We start from the raw sequence: 21,564 nt of genomic DNA, 5'->3' as shown, positions 1-21,564 counted from the left end.
ATTTATTTTATAATTAAAATATCATTTTTAAATATTTAACTTAGCCGGTGAATATATAATAGCTGATTCACACCCATGGTGGTGGGTAGAGACCAGAGTTAATTAAGTTTACAGCGTATACGCTTAGAGTTTTTGACAGTTATATCATAACAAAACCCAAATATATAAAGGTACCTGGTAAGGAAGTTGACTTAGACGATTACTCTGCCTTATTAGTCTGTCTTCCTCACGAAGCCCAGCGATCCTCTTAGGATGCTGAAAGATTCCCAGGAGCTGAAGTATTAAGGGCTGCAACCCATACAACAGGACCTCATCAAACCCCTAATCTGGGCGCTCTCAAGAAATGACTTTGACCACCCGCCAAATCAACCAGGATGCGAAAGGCTTCTTAGCCTTCCGTACAACCCAAAAAACAATATTAAAAACATTTCAAGAGACAGATTAAAAAGGATATTGGAATTAGGGTAATGTAGTGGTAGAACCCTCACCCACTACTGCACTTGCTGCAACGAATGGACCCAGTGTGTAGCAGTCCTCGTAAAGAGTCTGGACATCTTTTAAGTAAAATGACGCGAACACTGACTTGCTTCTCCAAAAAGTCGCGTCCATAATACTTTGCAGAGATTTATTTTGCTTTAAGGCCACGGAGGTTGCTATAGCTCTAACTTCGTGCGTCTTAACCTTAAGCAAACATCGGTCTTTCTCATTCAAGTGAGAATGAGCTTCTCGTATTAAAAATCTGATAAAATATGACAAAGCATTCTTTGACATAGGCAATGATGGTTTCTTAACTGAGCACCATAATGCCTCAGATTTACCTCGTAATGACTTAGTACGAGCTAAATAGAACTTAAGAGCTCTAACAGGACATAATACTCTTTCCAGTTCGTTGCCTACGATCTCTGATAAGCAAGGAATATCAAAAGATTTAGGCCAAGGACGAGAAGGCTGTTCATTTTTGGCCCGGAAACCAAGTTGAAGTGAACAAGTGGCTTTTTCTGTAGAGAAGCCGATGTTCTTACTGAAGGCATGAAGTTCACTGACCCTTTTAGCCGAAGCCAAGCACACTAGGAAAAGTGTCTTGAGGGTGAGATCCTTCAGGGAGGCTGAATGTAATGGCTCAAACCTGTCTGACATGAGGAACCTTAGGACCACGTCTAAGTTCCATCCAGGAGTTGCCAAACGACGTTCCTTAGAGGTCTCGAAAGACTTAAGGAGATCTTGGAGATCTTTATTGTTGGAAAGATCTAAGCCTCTATGTCGAAAGACCGAAGCCAACATGCTCCTGTAGCCCTTAATCGTGGGAGCTGAAAGGGAGCGAACCTTTCTCAGATGTAAAAGAAAATCTGCGATTTGGGCTACAGAGGTACTGGACGAGGACACAGATGCTGACTTGCACCAGTCTCGAAAGACTTCCCACTTCGACTGGTATACTCTAATGGTAGAAGCTCTCCTCGCTCTTGCAATAGCACTGGCTGCCTCCTTCGAAAAGCCTCGAGCTCTTGAGAGTCTTTCGATAGTCTGAAGGAAGTCAGACGAAGAGCGGGGAGGCTTTGATGGACATTCTTTACGTGGGGCTGACGTAACAGATCTACCCTTAGAGGAAGACTTCTTGGAAAGTCTACCAGCCATTGAAGTACTGTACCTCGGTGAACCACTCTCTCGCGGGCCAGAGGGTAGCAACCAACGTCAACCTTGTCCCTTCGTGAGAGGCGAACTATCTTGAATGGTGGGAATGCATATAAGTCCAGAAGAGACCAATCCAGTAGAAACGCGTCTATGTGGATTGCTTCTGTATCTAGGACTGGAGAGCAATAGATTGGTAACCTTTTGGTCAACGAGGAGGCAAAGAGGTCTATGGTGGGTTGACCCCAAGTAGCCCAAAGACTCTTGCCCACGTCCTTGTGGAGGGTCCATTCCGTGGGTATCACCTGACCCCTTCGACTGAGACAGTCTGCCAATACGTTCAAGTCCCCCTGGATGAATCTCGTCCACAGGGAGATGCCTCGATTTCTTGACCATAAGAGAAGGTCCCCTGCGATCTCGAGCAGCGTGAAGGAGTGTGTGCCTCCTTGCTTGGAGATGTACGCCAAAGCTGTGGTGTTGTCTGAGTTGACCTCTACCACTTAGTTTCGAAGAAGCTTTCGAATATCATCAAGGCCAAGTGGACTGCTAATAGCTCCTTGCCGTTGATGTGCATGCTCTTCTGACTTGAGGTCCACAGACCCGAGCATTCCCGACCGTCCAGGGTCGCACCCCAACCCAAATCCGACGCGTCTGAGAACAACACGTGGTTTGGGTTCTTGACTGCTACGGATAGTCCCTCTCTCAGACTGATATTGCTGTCCCACCATTTCAGGCATGCCTTTACTGGTTCGGAGACTGGGAATGATACCGTCTCTAACGTCTTGTCCTAGTTCCAGTGAGAGGCTAGATGGAACCGGAGAGGCAGAAGGTGTAGTCTCCCTAGTGAGACAAACTGCTCCAGGGATGAGAGAGTCCCTACGAGACTGTTCCAACTCCTGACTGAACAAACGTTTTCTTTTCAGCATTAGTTGGACTTCGAGCAGGGCTTGTTCTATTCGGTGGCAGACGGAAAAGCTCGAAAAAACTGGACTGCGAATCTCCATCCCCAAATATAGAATAATCTGGGATGGGATCAGTTGGGACTTTTAGGTTGACCAAAAGTCCCAACTCCCTGGCCAGACTCAACGTCCAATGTAGATCCTGCAGACAGCGAAAACTGGACGATTCTCTGAGAAGCCAGTCGTCCAAGTACAGGGAGGCTCAGATCCCCGATAGATGGAGGGATTTTGCCACATTCCTTATGAGCCTCGTAAACACGAGAGGAGCAGGACTGAGGCCAAAGCACAGGGCTCGAAACTGGTACCCCACATTCCTGTAAACAAACCTCAGAAACGGTTGGGAATCCGGGTGTATAGGAATGTGGAAGTATGCCTCCTGAAGGTCGAGAGAGACCATCCAGTCGCCTTCCATTAATGCTGTCAAGACAGCCTGGTAGACTTCATCGTGAAGTTTGTCTTGACAATGAACACATTGAGCGCACTTGCCTCTTACGTACTCCTGCAGTGAACATGGCTGCCAGATCATTGGAGCCATCCCTGAGGGACTTGTTCCTGCAGAGAACGTGGCTGTCAGATCATTGGAGCCATCCCTGAAAGCCTTGTTTATGCATGACATAATTGTACAGCAAAACTTCAAACGCTCAAAAAAACTCCTAACAGGAGATGGTCTAGCTCTGAAGTCGACCATAATATCTTGGAGCGTCTCATGGCCAGGCGCCAGGGAGAGTCTATGAGGTTTGAGAAGTCTATCTGGGCAGAGGCAGGAACTCCCAAGCCGAGAACTTCTCCCGTGTCATATCAGACTCTCGCTCTATAAGCCAGCTTAAAAGTAGGGAAAGCAAAGGCTGTCTCCCCCAAACTCCTCCTGGTGATAAACCAGTCGCCTAGCAAACGTAAAGCTCTCTTAGAAGAGCGAGAGAGCAATAGCTTATAAAACAACGGCTTCGAAGTAGCTAGGCCTAATGTAAACTCTGACGTTTAGGCGAACGAGGAGCAGCAGTTACAAAAAGATCCGGACAAAGATCCTTAAAAATCAGCATGATTTATTTAAAGTCCATAAAGGGCTGAGCAGCTTTAGGCTCCTCTCCGTCTGACAGAGTCCTCAAGGGAATATCAGTAGGAGGGGGAACAGCAACTAGCAACAGTAGCAGTCAAGGACGCTATGTCATGTAACTGCTTAAAGGACTGACCAGCAACAACCAACAGGTGCGGGAGGACGCTCGACGTCAACTCGAGACTGCCTTGACTGCCTAGACTGAGCAGTCAAAACAACTCTTGACTGCGGTGCTTGACGCTCAACGTCAAAACAAGTCAACTTCGCTGGTTGGCGAACGTCCTGAACGTCAACAAGAGCATGCGGCAGCGGCTGAACGTCCACAAGCGGCTGAAAGTCAACACTGGACTGCATCGAGTGAGGCTCTACAAAACGTGACTGACGTGACTTTGTAACGTCAACGTCAACAGGACGAGCAAAGGTTCGTTTGGGCGGCTGACGGCCAGGATCTCGATCAGCTAAGCGGCGAGGATCATCGTGAACCTGCTCAGCAGAATAGTCCTCCATAAGAGAGGCAAGCTTATTCTGCATGTCTTGCCGTACAACCCATTTAGGATCAACGGGAATGGTTGCGGTAAGAGACGAGGGTAACGTCTGTGACTGCAAAACCTTGCCTACAAAAAGACTCTTGGAGCCTGTGTTACGCTTTTGTTTAGGCGGCGAGCAGTCTTCCGATGACTGCATAGGGTCAGATCTGTCCTAATAGTTAAAACCAGGACGCTGGACCTGTCCTGAAAGGACTGACTTTCGCTTAAAGGGCCTTGAAACCTTGTTCCACGGTTTCTTATGCGAAAAGCCTTCGGATGACGAGGAGAAAATCGTCTCGCTCGTCTTATGGTAGGGGCGGTGTTGATGAGACACGCCTGAAACCATAGAGGGAACGTCTGTTCGCTGATCAAGTCCTCTCGAACCCATAAGTCGTACGACATTACTTCTCCCCTGGGCTTGGGAGCTTGCAAGAGGTCTCGGACTAGGCGAACGACAGGCACGAACAGACGAACCCTCGGTCGCAACACTGATAACACTTTGCGCAATTATCACTTTATCACTACGATTTTCTGTTTTGCACTTATTTCACTGAAAACGAATTTTTTTTTTTTTTTTAACAATTCACATTAGGTATGAATAAAACTGATTTCTACCTGAAGCACGCAATTCTACCCTCATCAAAAGGTTATAATTGCGAAATCAGTCGTATAATGTAAGCACATTAATACAAGCAAAAAACAGTAAACATATTTTAAGATAAAAAGATCAGTGGCTGGGGAGGAGACTAAACACTAGTTCATTCAAAACTACGTTTTCAATCTCTCACCGTACAGTGCCTTGGGACGAGAATAAAAACTAAAAACGTTTTATTCTTTCTCCCCGTACAGAGACTAGGGACGAGAGTAAAAAAAAAAACTGACTCGAGAACAACGTTACTCGCTTGGGACGAGAATAAAGATCGGAACGTTCTCTCTTCCTCTCTCTCTCTCCGTCTCTATCTCTCTCTCTCTCTCTCTCTCTCTTGATTTCGCACCGAAGAGAAGAGCCCACTTACCTTTCGTCAATAAACAGGTTATTTGACTAAAGGAAAAAACTGAAAGGTTTTTCAATTAAAAAGTTCCTTTAAAATAGTATTTAAAACATTTAAGCTTTGAAAGAAGAATGAACAAAACGTCAGAATCGATTTACTCTTTCTGCAAAGTGAAACCGTGATACTCTCTCTCTCTATCGTAACGATAGAGCGCAAACTGCGTAGCATAAATAAACTAAACGTTAGTTCATCTTTGAAACAGTACGAAGACTATTCAAAGAAAATCTTTCATAAAATATCTACTAAAAAATATTCATTTAATAAGTTTCAAATCATTTGCTCTGTAAAAGTTATTTACGATTGAAAGGGCTCAACGTTGTTTAACTTCGGTTTCCAAGTTAGGACCGCCTACTCTCAGGAAAGGTCGCATATAAACAAATCATTAAAATTTATCTTGATGTTTATTATAAATGGAAAGCTAATCGAAGAGGCCTAATAAAGGCGGTTGAGATATAAAATATATAGAGGAAAATCTATAATTAATTTATAACGTGATAAGATAATTGCTAAAAGCCTAAAACACACTTCCGTACTATGGGAAGGGTCGGCCATTTAAAAATCAAAGAAAGTCCAAAAAACAATCCAAAGTCATCAAAAATTAAATCTATCCAAAAACGAGTTCAAGATTTAAGTTGAAGATAAAACACCTGCACTGCGAAAGCTCAAACCAAAATGAAGTACTTCACCAAATATGTTGAGAAAACTCCAGGTTATACAGTAAGTATTGATACGTCTTGTCGTTAAGGCCGACAGAGAAAAAATTAGGTCTGTTTACATGTATATGCGGTATCTGGCCGATAGTTGGCGCTGGTGGGCACACCCGCAACCTTCATAGCGATCGCTCGCGAGTTTTTGTGTGTGTTTTCTGTCGAGCCGCTGGAGCAGCAGCTATTATATATTCACCGGCTAAGTTAAATATTTAAAAAGAGATCTTGTGTTATTTTCCCTTCATAAAAAGGAACCTTCGAAATAGAAATATCCCGCTTTGACTTCTTCTTCCGCCCTCGCCAAAATCTTTACCGTTGACCTCTGCAGGTGGGAGAAAGGGTGTGGCAGTTAGTACCCATGGCCGACATGAAGGTCCGGCAGGGTTGGCCTTCAAGTCCAGGGCAAGTATGCATGGTTGCACAAGTCAACACAAACACACACTATTAAAGAGAAAGCATAAACAAAAAGCACTAATGGCAGTTCAAAATATAACTTGGTGAGGATGAAAAGCAGCAACAACGTTTACCATCCGAGCCAGAAGCAAACTTAAATTAAATCACCGGTGTGTGAGAGGGAGCGGTAGCAAGCTACCCCCCCCCCCCCCCAAGCCCGCTAACTAGCGGAATGGCAAGTTAAACCTTACTAAATCTTAATGGCTCGTCATTTCAGCTTCACTGAAAGTAATACCCCTATTGAATAGCGTAGGTTCGTATTCCAGTTACGGCACATACAAAGAATAATTCAAAGCTATCAGTCAATGGCAAGTCAAAAAGGTAAGGGAGCAGGAGAGCAGCAATGTCCGTTCTCCACCAAGCCAAAAGCAAAGTAGATGCTCAGCCCAGTGTGTGAGTGAACAGGGTAGCCGGCTACCCACAACCTTCCCGCTAACTGGCGGTTTAGGTAATTATCCCTCACTAAAAGTCTTATGGCTCATCTTCCAGCCTCGCCGAAAGAGATATCCCTATAAACAGCGAAGGTATAGACAGAACAAATATTTCTTGAAAGTTACATAAAAAAATTTTTGCTTTTACTCCTTCAATCTTCTATTTTTCATATTCAAACACTGACAACTAACTTGACACGAAATTAGACCCAAATGATTGTACTTATTACAGTTAACATTAGGGTGAGCTATGAGTCCAAACAAATTGGATTTCCAAAAACAAACTATGACAGCCTCTGGAAATGATTACTGATCTATATCACTAATACAATCAATATACTGTAAACTTAATTAATAACATCAGATATCTAATTTCGTTAACTCACATTAATACTGAAACCTGTAGAATTTATTCTTAAATAAATTGGGTTATGGATTTTACCCACAAGACCCAGCCCTGGGACTTGGAATATTACTCAACAAAATATCTTTAAATCTTAACTTCATTCTTGTGAAACCTGAATACAGTACTGTACTAAGAATGCTGTAAAATCATTTGACGAGAAACTCTCTCTCCAGAGAGACCAATGCAGATTGAAATGTTTGAGAAGAGCAATTGTGGAAATGAAAGAGAAACCAAATATTTAGATATTTTAATGAAGATTCTCCTCTCAAGGACAATTCAATGGAAAATTATAAAACCTAAACTAGTCACTAAGACCACAAAAGAGATCACATCAAGAAAATCACATAAATCTTAAAAAATAATTTTCTACCTTATTACTATACTTATATTCAAACCCCCAAAATGAAGCTATCTCCATACCATAGTACTTTGTAAATAATTGCAAGGCTTCATAGTCCAATATGAGCAGACTGGCCTTTAAATCTTCCTTCCCGCTAACATTCATAACTTCACTACAGTACAAGAAGCAGGTAGAATCACCCGTATTAATTTCCAAAAAAGAGAAAATGTCACCAGCATTGTTTCAAAAGGCTTAATGCTGTATATTATTCTCTAAGCTTTATTTAGGCAGTGACCAAGCCAATCAACTACTGCCCCTGCTACTGAATCAGCAGATATTTACAAGTTCAAACTTAGTACAAATGTTTTTCTGTTAACGATGTTTTATTTCCAGGTTTTTATAATGCTTAATAATTCAACATTGTTATCTATCTTGAAATAATCTCATTTTTCTCTTATATAGTTTATTCTTTACATTTCTATTTCTTCACTGCACCAGACTGTCAACTATTTGGTCCCTTGGGCTAGTGGCAATTTGCTTTCGCACCTTGGCGCTTCTAATAGTAATAATTAGGCTAATATGACAAATTTGCAAATAATTTGTATTTTCCTAACTATACAAACCTGGATCTCTTTACACTGGAGATGCATTTTGGCAACAGCTGGAACTATCTGTAAAACTTTTAGCTACTTAGAGAAGGGGGAGCGAGAGTTGGACCAACCACTCTGCTCACACCACCACTTGTAACTGAAAATCACTGTGCAATTGCGGCAGAACTTCCTGGGGGAAGGTGATGGCGGGACCAGTATGTGTTAAGAGCTCCAGGATTGTATACATAAGGAAAATGCAAATTTCTTCCAAATTTGTCATTTATTACTGCACTACATACAAACCCTTACCATATTTACAGTGGAGACTCACCGTTAGGTGGGTGCAAGTCCAAAAAACTAACTGGCTAGTGCCTGACCTGAGGTGTTACTCTGTGCTTCGCATGAGCTGTTTGGAGGCATCATGTCACCTCGTCGACTTTGAGAGCTAACGGCCTAGGCAATCGTGCGAAGGGGTAAGAACTCTCACATCTATAATCTTTGCTGTTTTTTTCTTTATTCCAGATCACAATATCAGATTTTATAGCACCTCCTTCTATGATGATTCTTGAGGAAACCTTCAGAGCAAAATGCTTTACCACAGTCCGAGCTCATGAATGGTTTTTCTTCCAGGTGAGTTCTTAAATGTTTATAGAGTCTCTGTTTTAAATTATATGTTTTGCCACATTCATGACATTGGAATAGATCTCTCATGTGATTTCTTATGTCTAGTGAGATATTTTTTCGAAGTAAAGAATTTGCTACAGACGTTGCACTTGTATGGCTTCTCTCCCGTGTGAATTCTTGAATGGTAAGTGAGATGTGATTTTGTACTAAATGTTTTGTTACAGACATTGCACTTGTATGGCTTCTCTCCTGTGTGAAGTCTTGAATGTGCAGTGAGACTTTGTTTCCGGGTAAATGTTTTGCTACAGACATCGCACTTGTATGGCTTCTCTCCCGTGTGAATTCTCAAATGTATAGTGAGATTTGATTTTATATTAAATGTTTTGCTACAGACATCGCACTTGTATGGCTTCTCTCCCGTGTGAATTGTTGAATGTTTATTGAGAATTTGTTTTGTATTAAATGTTTTGCTACAGACATTGCATTTGTATGGCTTCTCTCCCGTGTGATTTCTTGAATGTATAGTGAGAAGTGATTTTGTATTAAATGTTTTGCTACAGACCTCGCACTTGTATGGCTTCTCTCCCGTGTGAATTCTTGAATGTTTATTGAGACAACTTTTTCTAATAAATGTTTTGCTACAGACATCACACTTGTATGGCTTCTCTCCCGTGTGAATTCTTAAATGTATAGTGAGATATGATTTTGTATTAAATGTTTTGCTACAGACATCGCACTTGTATGGCTTCTCTCCCGTGTGAATTCTTAAATGTATAGTGAGATGTGATTTCGTATTAAATGTTTTGCTACAGACATTGCACTTGTATGGCTTCTCTCCTGTGTGAATTCTTAAATGCATAATGAGATGTGATTTTGTATTAAATGTTTTGCTACAGACATTGCACTTGTATGGCTTCTCTCCTGTGTGAACTCTTAAATGTATAGTGAGATGAGCTTTTTTAATAAATGTTTTGCTACAGACATCACATTTGTATGGCTTCTCTCCCGTGTGAATTCTTAAATGCACAGTAAGATATGATTTATTAGAAAACGTTTTCCCACATTCACTGCATGTGCATCGCTTTCTAGGTAGAGCATTAGAGTTAACATTACCAAAGATCCTTTTTTTTATCTGCTTCTCCTTTATTTGATTCACCTCTTGATTCAAAACATCTTTCTGTAATAATTCTCTTCCACTGATTACACATGAAAGTCTTCCCTTTTCTTTTCCCTTATCCTCTTTCACAGCTGTCCCTAAGTAAGTGTCTACACTTTCCTCATCATCGACATTCTCTTTACAACTTAATGAACCGTTTTCACTCAATGATGCATCGTACTCGTAGGAATTTTTCAAGTTGCTTTCGCTGGAATCAAATATTTCTGGCTCTACTTTGACTTCCATTTTTGGATCCAAAAAAAGACCGCCATCATTAAAGAGAGCAACACTGCCAGACGTATCATTATTTTCTGGATCGACTGCAGGTGAAAATAGATCTTCAATTTCACTTTTCATTGAAAATTCAAAAGGTGGTTCAGAATTCATCATCCTCTCCCTATCAAAAGATGAAAAACCCCTTAATATTATTTTCAATAGACTTCAAAGAGGAAATTAAGACTAAACTTCCTATTCTCAGACATCATACTGTACAACAAAAACTTCCAACATGACCCTTTCTTTTCCAGTCTTATGTCTCTAGCATATACCTTCAGTAGATTACAAGCTTTGGCAGCAAGAGGGGGTTGATTCCTTCCTTTGGGATGAAAAGTCTGGAAGAAAAGAAAACTACAATCAGTTGGGGAAGAGGAAAACTCAATAAAATTAATGGAGTTTTCTAAAAAATAAAATAAATTCATAAAGTTACGTAATTTGCATTTTTCCTAAACATACAAACCACAGACATTAATCTGTGTTCTATCTGTTCTTGTTACACATTTCAGGCATCTAAAAATCTCATATCCTCTGTAGATTCTATAATCCACAGTATTTCCTGTGACATTATTGGTTTTATTCTTTAAATAGTTTTCCCCTTGCTCTTCAAAAAGACAGAGTTTCATCAAAAGTCTTATTTCCTTTACTGTACTTCCTCTCCAGTCACCATCAAAATTGTCTAGCTAATACTGCTATGCAACTCTGAGCCTTCCTTCAGAATTATGAACAGCAAAAGGCTTTATAGTAATCTTGCACAGACAGGAACATTTACCACAAACTCTTCCATATCTCTCCCTCTGCCTTTGCTTTGGTTCTACTCTTATGGCAAATTCACATTACTAACATAAGTTTTTTCTTTCTGGTTGCCTTTGTGTTGTCCAGTGCCTTCTTAAGACCTACAGATACCCTCCATCCCTGTGAAGATGGACCAGGAATTCTGCAATTTTAGGCTGAGTGGGTCTGGAAGAAGAATGAACTTTCATCTGGCACTAGAGAAAAAAAAAACTGCCCATTTGACTTGATAAAATCGACATGTAGAGCATCACATGGCTTAGGCTAACTAGATGAGAAGCCTTTTTACCTTGAGAACCTCCTGACAGGCTCCAAGCATGAAGAAGCATGTGGAGCCCCTGATGAAGACAATGAAAGTGAGGCTGTTTGAGTAGATCTGGTCTCTCTAGCAATCTAACAGGAGGGTTCACTTGGACCTCAAAAAAGTCTGGGAACCAGTCCTTCCGAGGCCAGAAGGGAGAGATGGGGGCCAAAGAAAGAAGACTGGTTTCCCTTGCCTTGATAAAACGCCCAGATCAGAGACAGGGACGAGGTGTCCACCTGAAGACTTCCTCATCTTGTAAGTGGGCATCTGTCTTCATGTACTGGGGATACTTGAACGAAGGGAAGACCACTTAGTAACAAAAGTTCATTGCTATGACATGGAATAAGAATTGAAAAACAATACAAGACTGAAAAATTATTTGAAAAAAAAAGCCTCCCGCTAATTGGCAACCCCTATATCAATACAAAACACAAGTACCTGGTTTTTTCCTAGGACACCCACACACCCCAAAAAAAGAAATAAAATATAAAAGTCCTATTTCAAAATACAGTCCCATTAGGTTTCTGATGCAAATTTCTTAGCAATTAACACCAAGAAAGAGCATTTTCGGTAATGTCTAAGTATTCAAACAAAGTACCCAGCTTGTGACATGAGAAAGGTCCAAGCTTGTTGCCATCTGCTGGCCTGGAGGGGGACAGTGCAGTCTGCTGGCCTGGAGGGGGACACTGCAGTCTGCTGGCCTGGAGGGGGACACTGCAGTCTGCTGGCCTGGAGGGGGACACTGCCGTCTGCTGCCCTGGAGGGGGACACTGCCGTCTGCTGCCATGGAGGGGGACACTGCCGTCTGCTGCCCTGGAGGGGGACACTGACATCTACTGTCCCGAAGAGTACCTTTGAGTGTGCCTCTGCCCCTTCTTGTAGAGTGCCACTACCTGTGCAGGAACTGTTGAGAGCCACTACCACCAGCTAGACTGATGTTTAGCACTGTCGTTTGCCGGCCTGGAGAGTGGAACTAAATGCTGCTGAGGAGAGAGGGGAACTGCCTCGGCTGTAGCTACTGGAGCCATTTCTGGCCTACTGGCTTTGGCCGGGTTACCCAAGAACTGCTCCCTTAGTCCACTGTCTGCAGTCTCTAGCGGACTAAAGGGGTTAGTTACCAGAACAGGCGAGGAAGCAAAGGGTCCACCTCAAGCAGGAGACTCCCAGAAGCCTGGTAAAGGTGGGAGTAATGGTGAGAACCCTGGTAAATTTCTTTGAGAAATCCTCAGTTCTTACCAGGATTTCCAAGGTCCATAACCAAACATCAAGCCACAAAGTAGCCTGTATGGGGAGAAGAGGAGTTGGACGAGGCACGTCTAAGATCTCAGAATAGCTCCTCTGCTGCAGACAGGAGGTGGGAGAAGCTTGGTGGTAGAGCCGGAACGTTGTGAGGAGGAGAACTCAAAGAGCTGTAGGATGATCGTAGCCCTGGCACCCTTCACGCCCTGAGTCCAAGGCAAGGATGCACTGGTCTCTGAGGGCTTCTAGGTGCAAAAGACACCGTGTCTTTGCTCTCTCAGTTGATAAACCCATTGAGAACCCTGATGAGAGTCAGAACCTGACAGATTGCATGGTCCGACTCTTTCTGCTCTCCTTCCGACGTTGGACTTGGACTTGCAGCGAAGTCTCCTTTTTCCACCCCCGAGAGCTCTTCTCCAGGTGGGTCGCGCACATCCCTCCAGTGACAGGCTGCATCTGTAGACTTGGAGGTTCTTGAAGAGGACTTAGGAAGAGTCTTGGAGTCCTTCAGTTTCTTTCGTGGAAGGAGGAAGGGCTCAAGCATCGAAAGCTGCATTGTCATGTCCCTCCTGACTTCCATCAGTGGTGAACTCTCCGTGCGAGGGGAAACTTCCTCCGAAGGTGGAAGAGAGGAAGCCCCTCCCTTGTATTACCCCCTCGGTAGAGGTGAGGTAAGACAGTGTCCAGTGGAAGATGCACGAGCAGACCTTGATAGCCTAATAGGAGTCAGCTTTACCCTAGGGCAAGTAAACACATCTGAGACCTTCTTCCTCTTCAGGGGAGAAGAAGCTGTGGTTCCTTACAGTAGGTCTGCTATAGCTGTAAAATGCTCTGAAGAGCTGGCAGACAGAGCAGGCTTGAAGGCTTGCATCACTGCTCTGACAGATAGCCCTGACTGACTGACGCACTGTCAGACAGATCCCCTGAAGGCCCTGAAGGGAAAGGGACCGACAGTTCCCTGAGAGGAGTCTCTGTTGTTGATGGATCCACCTTTTAGGAAGGCAGCTTTGGGATCCTGAACCCTTCTGTGGAGACCCCTCCTCCTTTCCTCGGCGGTCGCGCTATAATGCCTTTGCAGGGAGGGGAATGATGCGATGGTGAGCCGTCTACTCGATGTTCCTTAAAACCTAGGAGCCTGTAGAACCCGCTCATGGCCATGGCGCAAGTGGGACAGTGAGCGCTAGCGGCCCGGAGAGCACACATGAGAAAAATAGCGTGCAGTAAGACGCTGAGCAGGATGATGCTGGTGCGGTTTCTAGAGAACGCGCAGTACGACGCCACAAAGGATGATGCTGGTGCGCAGTTTCCGGTAAATTCGTAGGAAAGCTCTGGCGCGCAGGTGAGCAATGATAAGCTGGAGAGTGCCAGCGAGCCAAAGGGTGCTGGTGAGTTGGAGAGAGTTTTGGCACAGAAGAGCGCTATTGCACAGTTGACCACTGGCGCTTGGGAGTGGGGTGACGTACAAGAGAGCGCTGTTGATTTGGAGAGCGCTTTCGAGCAGGAGAGCGTTGGTGAGCCTGATACCGAGGCTGCGCATGAAAGCACTGATGTCTCTGGAAGCGCTAACGAGCTTGAGCTGGAGAGTGGAGTTGCACTGGCGAGTGCTGGCGAGCTGGCAAAGACTACTCTTTGGAAGGACAGGGCTGTGCTGGAGAGCGTTGGCAATCGGGAGATCGCTGGATCATTGGAAGGGGCAGAGGATGAGAAGGAGAAGGCTAACGGTCAAGGGAACGTTAATGTTCTGGAGAGCGCTGACTCAGTGGAGAGAAAGACATTCAGGAAAGAGTTTTGAGTGCAGGCTGGCGCTAACGTGCTGTTGGAGAGTACAGGTGCACTGCAAGGAGCTGGCAAGCTGGAGAGAGTTGCGCTCCGTTACACTTAGGTAGAACATCCGAGGATGTACAGGAGATGGGAACAGTAACGACAGGTCAGGAGGTCGACTGGAATGTCGAACTGGAACAGGGATGTGCCCTTTGGAAGGGCGAACATCCACCAATGGCGATCGTGAACGATACGCAGAAGAGTCCAGGGCTGAAGTACGAGGACTAGCCGCAGCGTCGTCAGGAGAAGGACCAGGAAAGGGCGAAAGTCGAGGGCCAGAAGACCACTGAAGCGGCAGCTCCTCTGTGGGCGACGGCTGTGAAAACAAGGCTGAAGGGCCTTTTCAATGATGGTGAAGGGCAACCTTTAAGTCAAAGCAGAGGGAGAGCTATGCGACATGGGATCAGCAAGCTGACCTTGAGCAGCAAGCTGACCTTGATTAGCAATCCTCCGAAGAGGAGTCTCTATGAGAGAACTCACCCGACGGGAGAACCACTCATATGAGACACAGACGATGGACTTAGTTTCCCCCTCGAAGGATGGACAGAACAGGGGAAACGTAGTCGTCAGCAACAGCAGGAGAGTCTAGAGGGTCAGGGGCGTCGACAGCGGCCACAGAAGACGCCTCTGACACCACAACATCGACAAGAATTAGAGGATCCAACTCAGAAGTCAACGACGGCTGCACACTCGCATTGCGGACCCGGGAGCCGCAAGGACGACCACACCTGTAACACAGAGCCCATAGACAAGGCCTTACCCGGGGGGGAGAGGTGGGGCCACTTCGCTAGGGGAAACAACACCATCTCTTAAGCACAAGGGTTGGCAAAAATTAAAGTCTACATTACTGCTCGACGGTCTCTCAGAAGAACCCGAACGAGTAGGAGCTTTGGAGGAAGGTAGGTAGACAGAAGAAGAGATCTTGTTATTTTCCCTTCACACAAAGGAACCTTCGAAAGAGAAATATCCCGCTTTGACTTCTTCTTCCGCCCTCGCCAAAATCTTTCCCACTGGGAAGCAGACCACTCCCGACGCTCATTGCACTCATTACCACAATCATACCGTTGACCTCAGCAGGTGGGAGAAAGGGTGTGGCAGTCAGTGCCCATGGCTGACATGAAGGTCCGCCAGGGTTGGCCTTCAAGTCCAAGGCAAGAATGCATGGTTGCACAAGTCAACACAAACAAACACTATTGAAGAGAAAGCATAAACAAAAAGCACTAACGGCAGTTCAAAATATAACTTGGTGAGGATGAAAAGCAGCAACAACGTTTACCATCCGAGCCAGAAGCAAAATAAATTAAATCACCGGTGTGTGAGAGGGAGCGGTAGCAAGCTCCCCCCCCCCAGCCTGCTAACTAGCGGAATGGCAAGTTAAACCTTACTAAATCTTAATGGCTCGTCATTTCAGCTTCACTGAAAGTAATACCCCTATTGAATAGGGTAGGTTCGTATTCCAGTTACGGCACATACAAAGAATAATTCAAAGCTATCACTCAATGGCAAGTCAAAAAGGTAAGGGAGCAGGAGAGCAGCAATGTCCGTTCTCCACCAAGCCAAAAGCAAAGTAGATGCTCAGCCCAGTGTGTGAGTGAACAGGGTAGCCGGCTACCCACAACCTTCCCGCTAACTGGCGGTTTAGGTAATTATCCCTAACTAAAAGTCTTGTGGCTCATCTTCCAGCATCGCCGAAAGTAATATCCCTATAAACAGCGAAGGTATAGACAGAACAAATATTTCTTGAAAGTTACAAAAAAAAAATATTGCTTTTAATCTTTCAATCTTCTATTTTTCATATTCAAACACTGACAACTAACTTGACACGAAATTAGACCCAAATGATTGTACTTATTACAGTTAACATTAGGGTGAGCTATGAGTCCAAACAAATTGCATTTCCAAAAACAAACCATGACAGCCTCTGGACATGATTACTGCTCTGTACCACAAATACAATCAATATACTGTAAACTTAATTAATAACATCAGATATCTAATTTCGTTAACTCACATTAATACTGAAACCTGTAGAATTTATTCTTAAATAAATTGGGTTATGGATTTAACCCAGAAGACCCAGCCCTGGGACTTGGAATATTTCTCAGCAAAATATCTTTAAATCTTAACTTCATTCTTGTGAAACCTGAATACAGTACTGTACTAAGAATGCTGTGAAATCATTTGACGAGAAACTCTCTCTCCAGAGAGACCAATGCAGATTGAAATGTTTGAGAAGATCATTTGTGGAAATGAAAGAGAAACCAAATAGTTAGATATTTTAATGAAGATTCTCCTCTCAAGGACAATCCAATGGAAAATTATAAAACCTAAACTAGTCACTAATACCATAAAAGAGATCACATCAAGAAAATCACATAAATCTTAAAAAATACTTTTCTACCTTATTACTATACTTATATTCAAACCCCGAAAATGAAGCTATCTCCATACCATAGTACTTTGTAAATAATTGTGTGGCTTCATATTCCAATATGATTAAGTTCAAACTTAGTACAAATGTTTTTCTGTTAACGATGTTTTATTTCCAGGTTTTTATAATGCTTATTAATTCAACAGTTATCTATCTTGAAATAATATAATTTTTCTCTTATATACTTTATTCTTTACATTTCTATTTCTTCACTGCACCAGACTGTCAACTATTTGGTTCCTTGGGCTAGTGGCAATTTGCTTTAGCACCTTGGCGCTTCTAATAGTGATAATTAGGCTAATATGACAAATTTGCAAATAATTTGTATTTTTCCCAACTATACAAACCTGGATCTCTTTACACTGGAGATGCATTTTGGCGACAGCTGGAACTAGCTGTAAAACTTTTAGCTACTTAGCGAAGGGAGAGCGAGAGTTGGACCAACCACTCTGCTCACACCACCACTTGTAACTGAAAATCACTGTGCAATTGCGGCAGGACTTCTTGGGGGAAGGTGATGGCGGGACCAGTATGTGTTAAGAGCTCCAGGATTGTATACATAGGGAAAATGCAAATTTCTTCCAAATTTGTCATTTATTACTGCACTACATACAAACCCTTACCATATTTATAGTGGAGACTCACCGTTAGGTGGGTGCAAGTCCAAAAAACTAACTGGCTGTTGCCTGACCTGAGGTGTTACTCTGTGCTTCGCATGAGCTGTTTGGACGCATCATGTCACCTTGTCGAATTTGAGAGCTAACGGACTGGGCAATTATGCGAAGGGGTAAGAACTCTCACATCTATAATCTTTGCTGTTTTTTTTCTTTATTCCAGATCACAATATCAGATTTTATAGCACCTCCTTCCAAGATGATTCTTGAGGAAACCTTCAGAGCAAAATGCTTTACCACAGTCCGTGCACATGAATGGTTTTTCTTCCATGTGCGTTCTTAAACGTTTATAGAGTCTCTGTTTTAAATTATATGTTTTGCCACATTCATGACACTGGAATAGATCTCTCATGTGATTTCTTATGTTTAGTGAGATATTTTTTCGAAGTAAAGAATTTGCTACAGACGTTGCATTTGTATGGCCTCTCTCCCGTGTGAATTCTTGAATGTGTAGTGAGATTTGATTTTCTAGTGAATGTTTTGCTACAGACATCGCACTTGTATGGCTTCTCTCCCGTGTGAACTCTTAAATGTACAGTGAGATTGTGTTTCTGGGTAAATGTTTTGCTACAGACATTGCATTTGTATGGCTTCTCTCCCGTGTGAATTCTTGAATGTGTAGTGAGATTTGATTTTCTAGTGAATGTTTTGCTACAGACATCGCACTTGTATGTCTTCTCTCCCGGGTGAATTCTTAAATGTATAGTGAGATGTGATTTTGTATTAAATGTTTTGCTACAGACATCGCACTTGTATGGCTTCTCTCCCATGTGAATTCTTAAATGTATAGTGAGACTTTGTTTTGTATTAAATGTTTTGCTACAGACATTGCATTTGTATGGCTTCTCTCCCGTGTGATTTCTTGAATGTATAGTGAGACACTGTTTTGTAATAAATGTTTTGCTACAGACATCGCACTTGTATGGCATCTCTCCCATGTGAATTCTTGAATGTATAGTGAGATGTGATTTTGCATTAAATGTTTTGTTACAGACATCGCACTTGTATGGCTTCTCTCCCGTGTGAATTCTTAAATGTATAGTGAGACTTTGTTTTGTATTAAATGTTTTGCTACAGACATCGCACTTGTATGGCATCTCTCCCATGTGAATTCTTGAATGTATAGTGAGATGTGATTTTGTATTAAATGTTTTGTTACAGTCATCGCACCTGTATGGCTTCTCTCCCGTGTGAATTCTTGAATGTTTATTGAGACTATGTTTTTTAATAAATGTTTTGCTACAGACATTGCATTTGTATGGCTTCTCTCCCGTGTGAATTCTTGTATGTATAGTAAGACTTTGTTTTGTATTAAATGTTTTGCTACAGACATCGCAAATGTATGGCTTTTCTCCTGCGTGAATTCTTGAATGTTTATTGAGACAACTTTTTTTAATAAATGTTTTGCTACAGACATCACACTTGTATGGCTTCTCTCCCGTGTGATTTCTTAAATGCACTGCAAGATTATATTTATTAGAATACGTTTTCCCACATTCACTGCATGTGCATCGCTTTCTAGCTAGAGCATTGTAGTTAACATTACCAAATATCCTTTTTTTTATCTGCTTCTCATTTATTTGATTCACCTCTTCATTCAGAACATCTTTCTGTAATAATTCTCTTCCACTGATTACACATGAAAGTCTTCCTTTTTCTTTTCCTTTATCCTCTTTCACAGGTGTCCCTAAGTAAGTGTCTACACTTTCCTTATCATCGACATTCTCTTTACAACTTAATGAACCGTTTTCACTCAATGATGCATCGTACTCGTAAGAATTTGTCAAGTTGCTTTCGCTAGAATCAAATATTTCTGGCTCTACTTTGACTTCTATTTTGGGGTCCAAGAAAAGAGCGCCATTATTAAAGAGAGCAACACTGCCAGACGTATCATTATTTTCTGGATCGACTGCAGGTGAAAATAGATCTTCAATTTCACTTTTCATTGAAAATTCAAAAGGTGGTTCAGAATTCATCATCCTCTCCCTATCACAAGATGACAAACCCCTTAATATTATTTTCAATAGACTTCAAAGAGGAAATTAAGACTAAACTTCCTATTCTCAGACATCATACTGCACAACAAAATCTTCCGACATGACCATTTCTTTTCCAGTCTTACGTCTCTTGCATATACCTTCAGTAGATTACAAGCTTTGGCAGCAGGAAGTGGATGATTCCTTCCTTTGGGATGAAAAGTCTGAAATAATAGAAAACTATAATCAGCTGGAGAAGAACACAATGAAAATATAACAAATTTAGAAGTAATTTGTATTTTTCATAAAATACAAACCTTTAATTATTTAATGGGGATTATCTTTCAGAGAAGCTGGAAGATTAGCCATTAGGACTTTAATGCAAGGTGGCAACCACCCACCCACTAGGTAGTGGGAGGGTCGAGGGGGTATCTGGGATAACCGGGTACACCAACTCACACATCAGTGATATGTCATCATTTTTCATTGCAGGAAGTTCTTACGGGGGACAAGTGATGGAGGGACAATTTGTATGATTAGCTTAAGATATGACAAATTCGTAGATAATTTGTATTTTTCCTAGCGATACAAACCTTGGCTATTTAACGAGGGTTTACTACCCACACCGCTAGTTAGGGGGGGTAGGGGAGGGTAGCTTGCTATCCCCCCCCCCCTCACACCTGTGCTTGAGCTCACTTTGCTCGGAGGTAGGACTTCAAGGGAGATAGGGCTGGCGGGTAAGTTTGCTTAAATAGCTAAGGTTCGTATAGTTAGGAAATATACAAATTATCTACGAATTTGTCATTTGTCCCGTAACTGGAATAAAAACCACGCTATCTAATAGGGGTGACTCACCCATTAGGAAGGGTGGACATCCCAGCCAATCTGGCTTTTGGCTTTACCCGGGGGCTCCTGATCTGAGTGTATAAGTACTCAAAAAATAAGGAGTCCCTGCACCTCTCTAAAACCATGCTATGCAAGGTCCGTGGCCTATGCAAGCTGTGTGCTGAGGTATGTAGAAGTGTGACTGTCCTGGTAAAGTTATTCTGAGTTCTTTAGAAGGAAAAACTGTGTAACTAGGACTTTCCCAATACCACCTCGTCAGGGTATGGGGACGTAACAGTATTAATCTTAATACTAGGAACACAAAGGAGCATGGTTTACCTGCAGTGGTTTGAGGTCAGCTATGCATAGTACACAGGATGCAGATTTCCCCAAGAGAGGGGAGAATGAAGAAAAGAATAAGGGCCAGTCAAACCTTTTCATTCACGCAGACTAAAACCGGGTAACAATGCCACTCAACCTTCCGCTACTTGTCCAATAAGGAGCTTGAGGTTTTAAACCAGCCGTTGTGCAGCCAACACGGGACCGATAGAGAACGTATCGGGTCTCCTGTGGGTTACGTCTTGCAGGTAGTGGGATGTGAATGTGGTCTGACAATTCCACACCCCAGCTTGAAGAACCTGCGTCACTGAGAAGTTTCTCTTGAATGCCAGGGACGTAGCTACGCCCCTGACATCATGAGCTCGGGCGACGTGACAGAGAAGGGTTGGATTCAGTGCATGGTCTATGACCTTGCAAATCCACGCTGAGATGGAGCTCTTGGTGACCCTCCTTTTGGTACTTCCTGTGCTGACGAATTTTTCAAGTTGCTTGAGCTGGAATCAAATATTTCTGGCTCTACTTTGACTTCCATTTTTGGATCCAAGAAAAGAGCGCCATCATTAAAGAGAGCAACACTGCCAAACATATCATTATTTTCTGGATCGACTGCAGGTGAAAATAGATCTTCAATTTCACTTTTCATTGAAAATTCAAAAGGTGGTTCAGAATTCATCATCCTCTCCCTATCAAAAGATGACAAACCCCTTAATATTATTTTCAATAGACTTCAAAGAAGAAATTAAGACTAAACTTCCTATTCTCAGACATCATAATGTACAACAAAATCTTCCAACATGACCCTTTCTTTTCCAGTCTTACATCTCTTGCATATACCTTCAGTAGCTTACAAGCTTTAGCAGCAAGAGGTGGATGATTCCTTCCTTTGAGATGAAAAGTCTGGAAGAAAAGAAAACTACAATCAGTTGGAGAAGAGAGAAAAACTCAATAAAAGTAATGGAGTTTTC

General features: G+C 42.7%; 2 protein-coding genes across 4 annotated transcripts in view; both read right to left on the bottom strand.

Annotated features, from left to right (window-relative positions):
• LOC137635743 (zinc finger protein 813-like) overlaps positions 1-21,564 on the bottom strand; it is a 202,857-nt gene that overhangs the window by 130,087 nt on the left and 51,206 nt on the right. The window lies entirely within an intron of this gene.
• Positions 7,531-19,656, bottom strand: LOC137635744 (zinc finger protein 845-like). Its single transcript, XM_068368200.1, has 2 exons — positions 17,867-19,656; positions 7,531-9,850 (listed from the first exon to the last, which is right to left on the bottom strand). The coding sequence occupies exons 1-2, from the start codon at positions 19,436-19,438 to the stop codon at positions 8,831-8,833; spliced, it is 2,592 nt and encodes an 863-aa protein (XP_068224301.1). The 5' UTR covers positions 19,439-19,656; the 3' UTR covers positions 7,531-8,830.

Source organism: Palaemon carinicauda, unplaced genomic scaffold (assembly GCF_036898095.1).
Source record: "Palaemon carinicauda isolate YSFRI2023 unplaced genomic scaffold, ASM3689809v2 scaffold166, whole genome shotgun sequence".
Taxonomy (NCBI): Eukaryota; Metazoa; Arthropoda; class Malacostraca; order Decapoda; family Palaemonidae; genus Palaemon; species Palaemon carinicauda.
The sequence above is the reverse complement of the archived record's forward strand: the minus strand, read 5'-3'. Positions and strand labels throughout refer to the sequence as shown.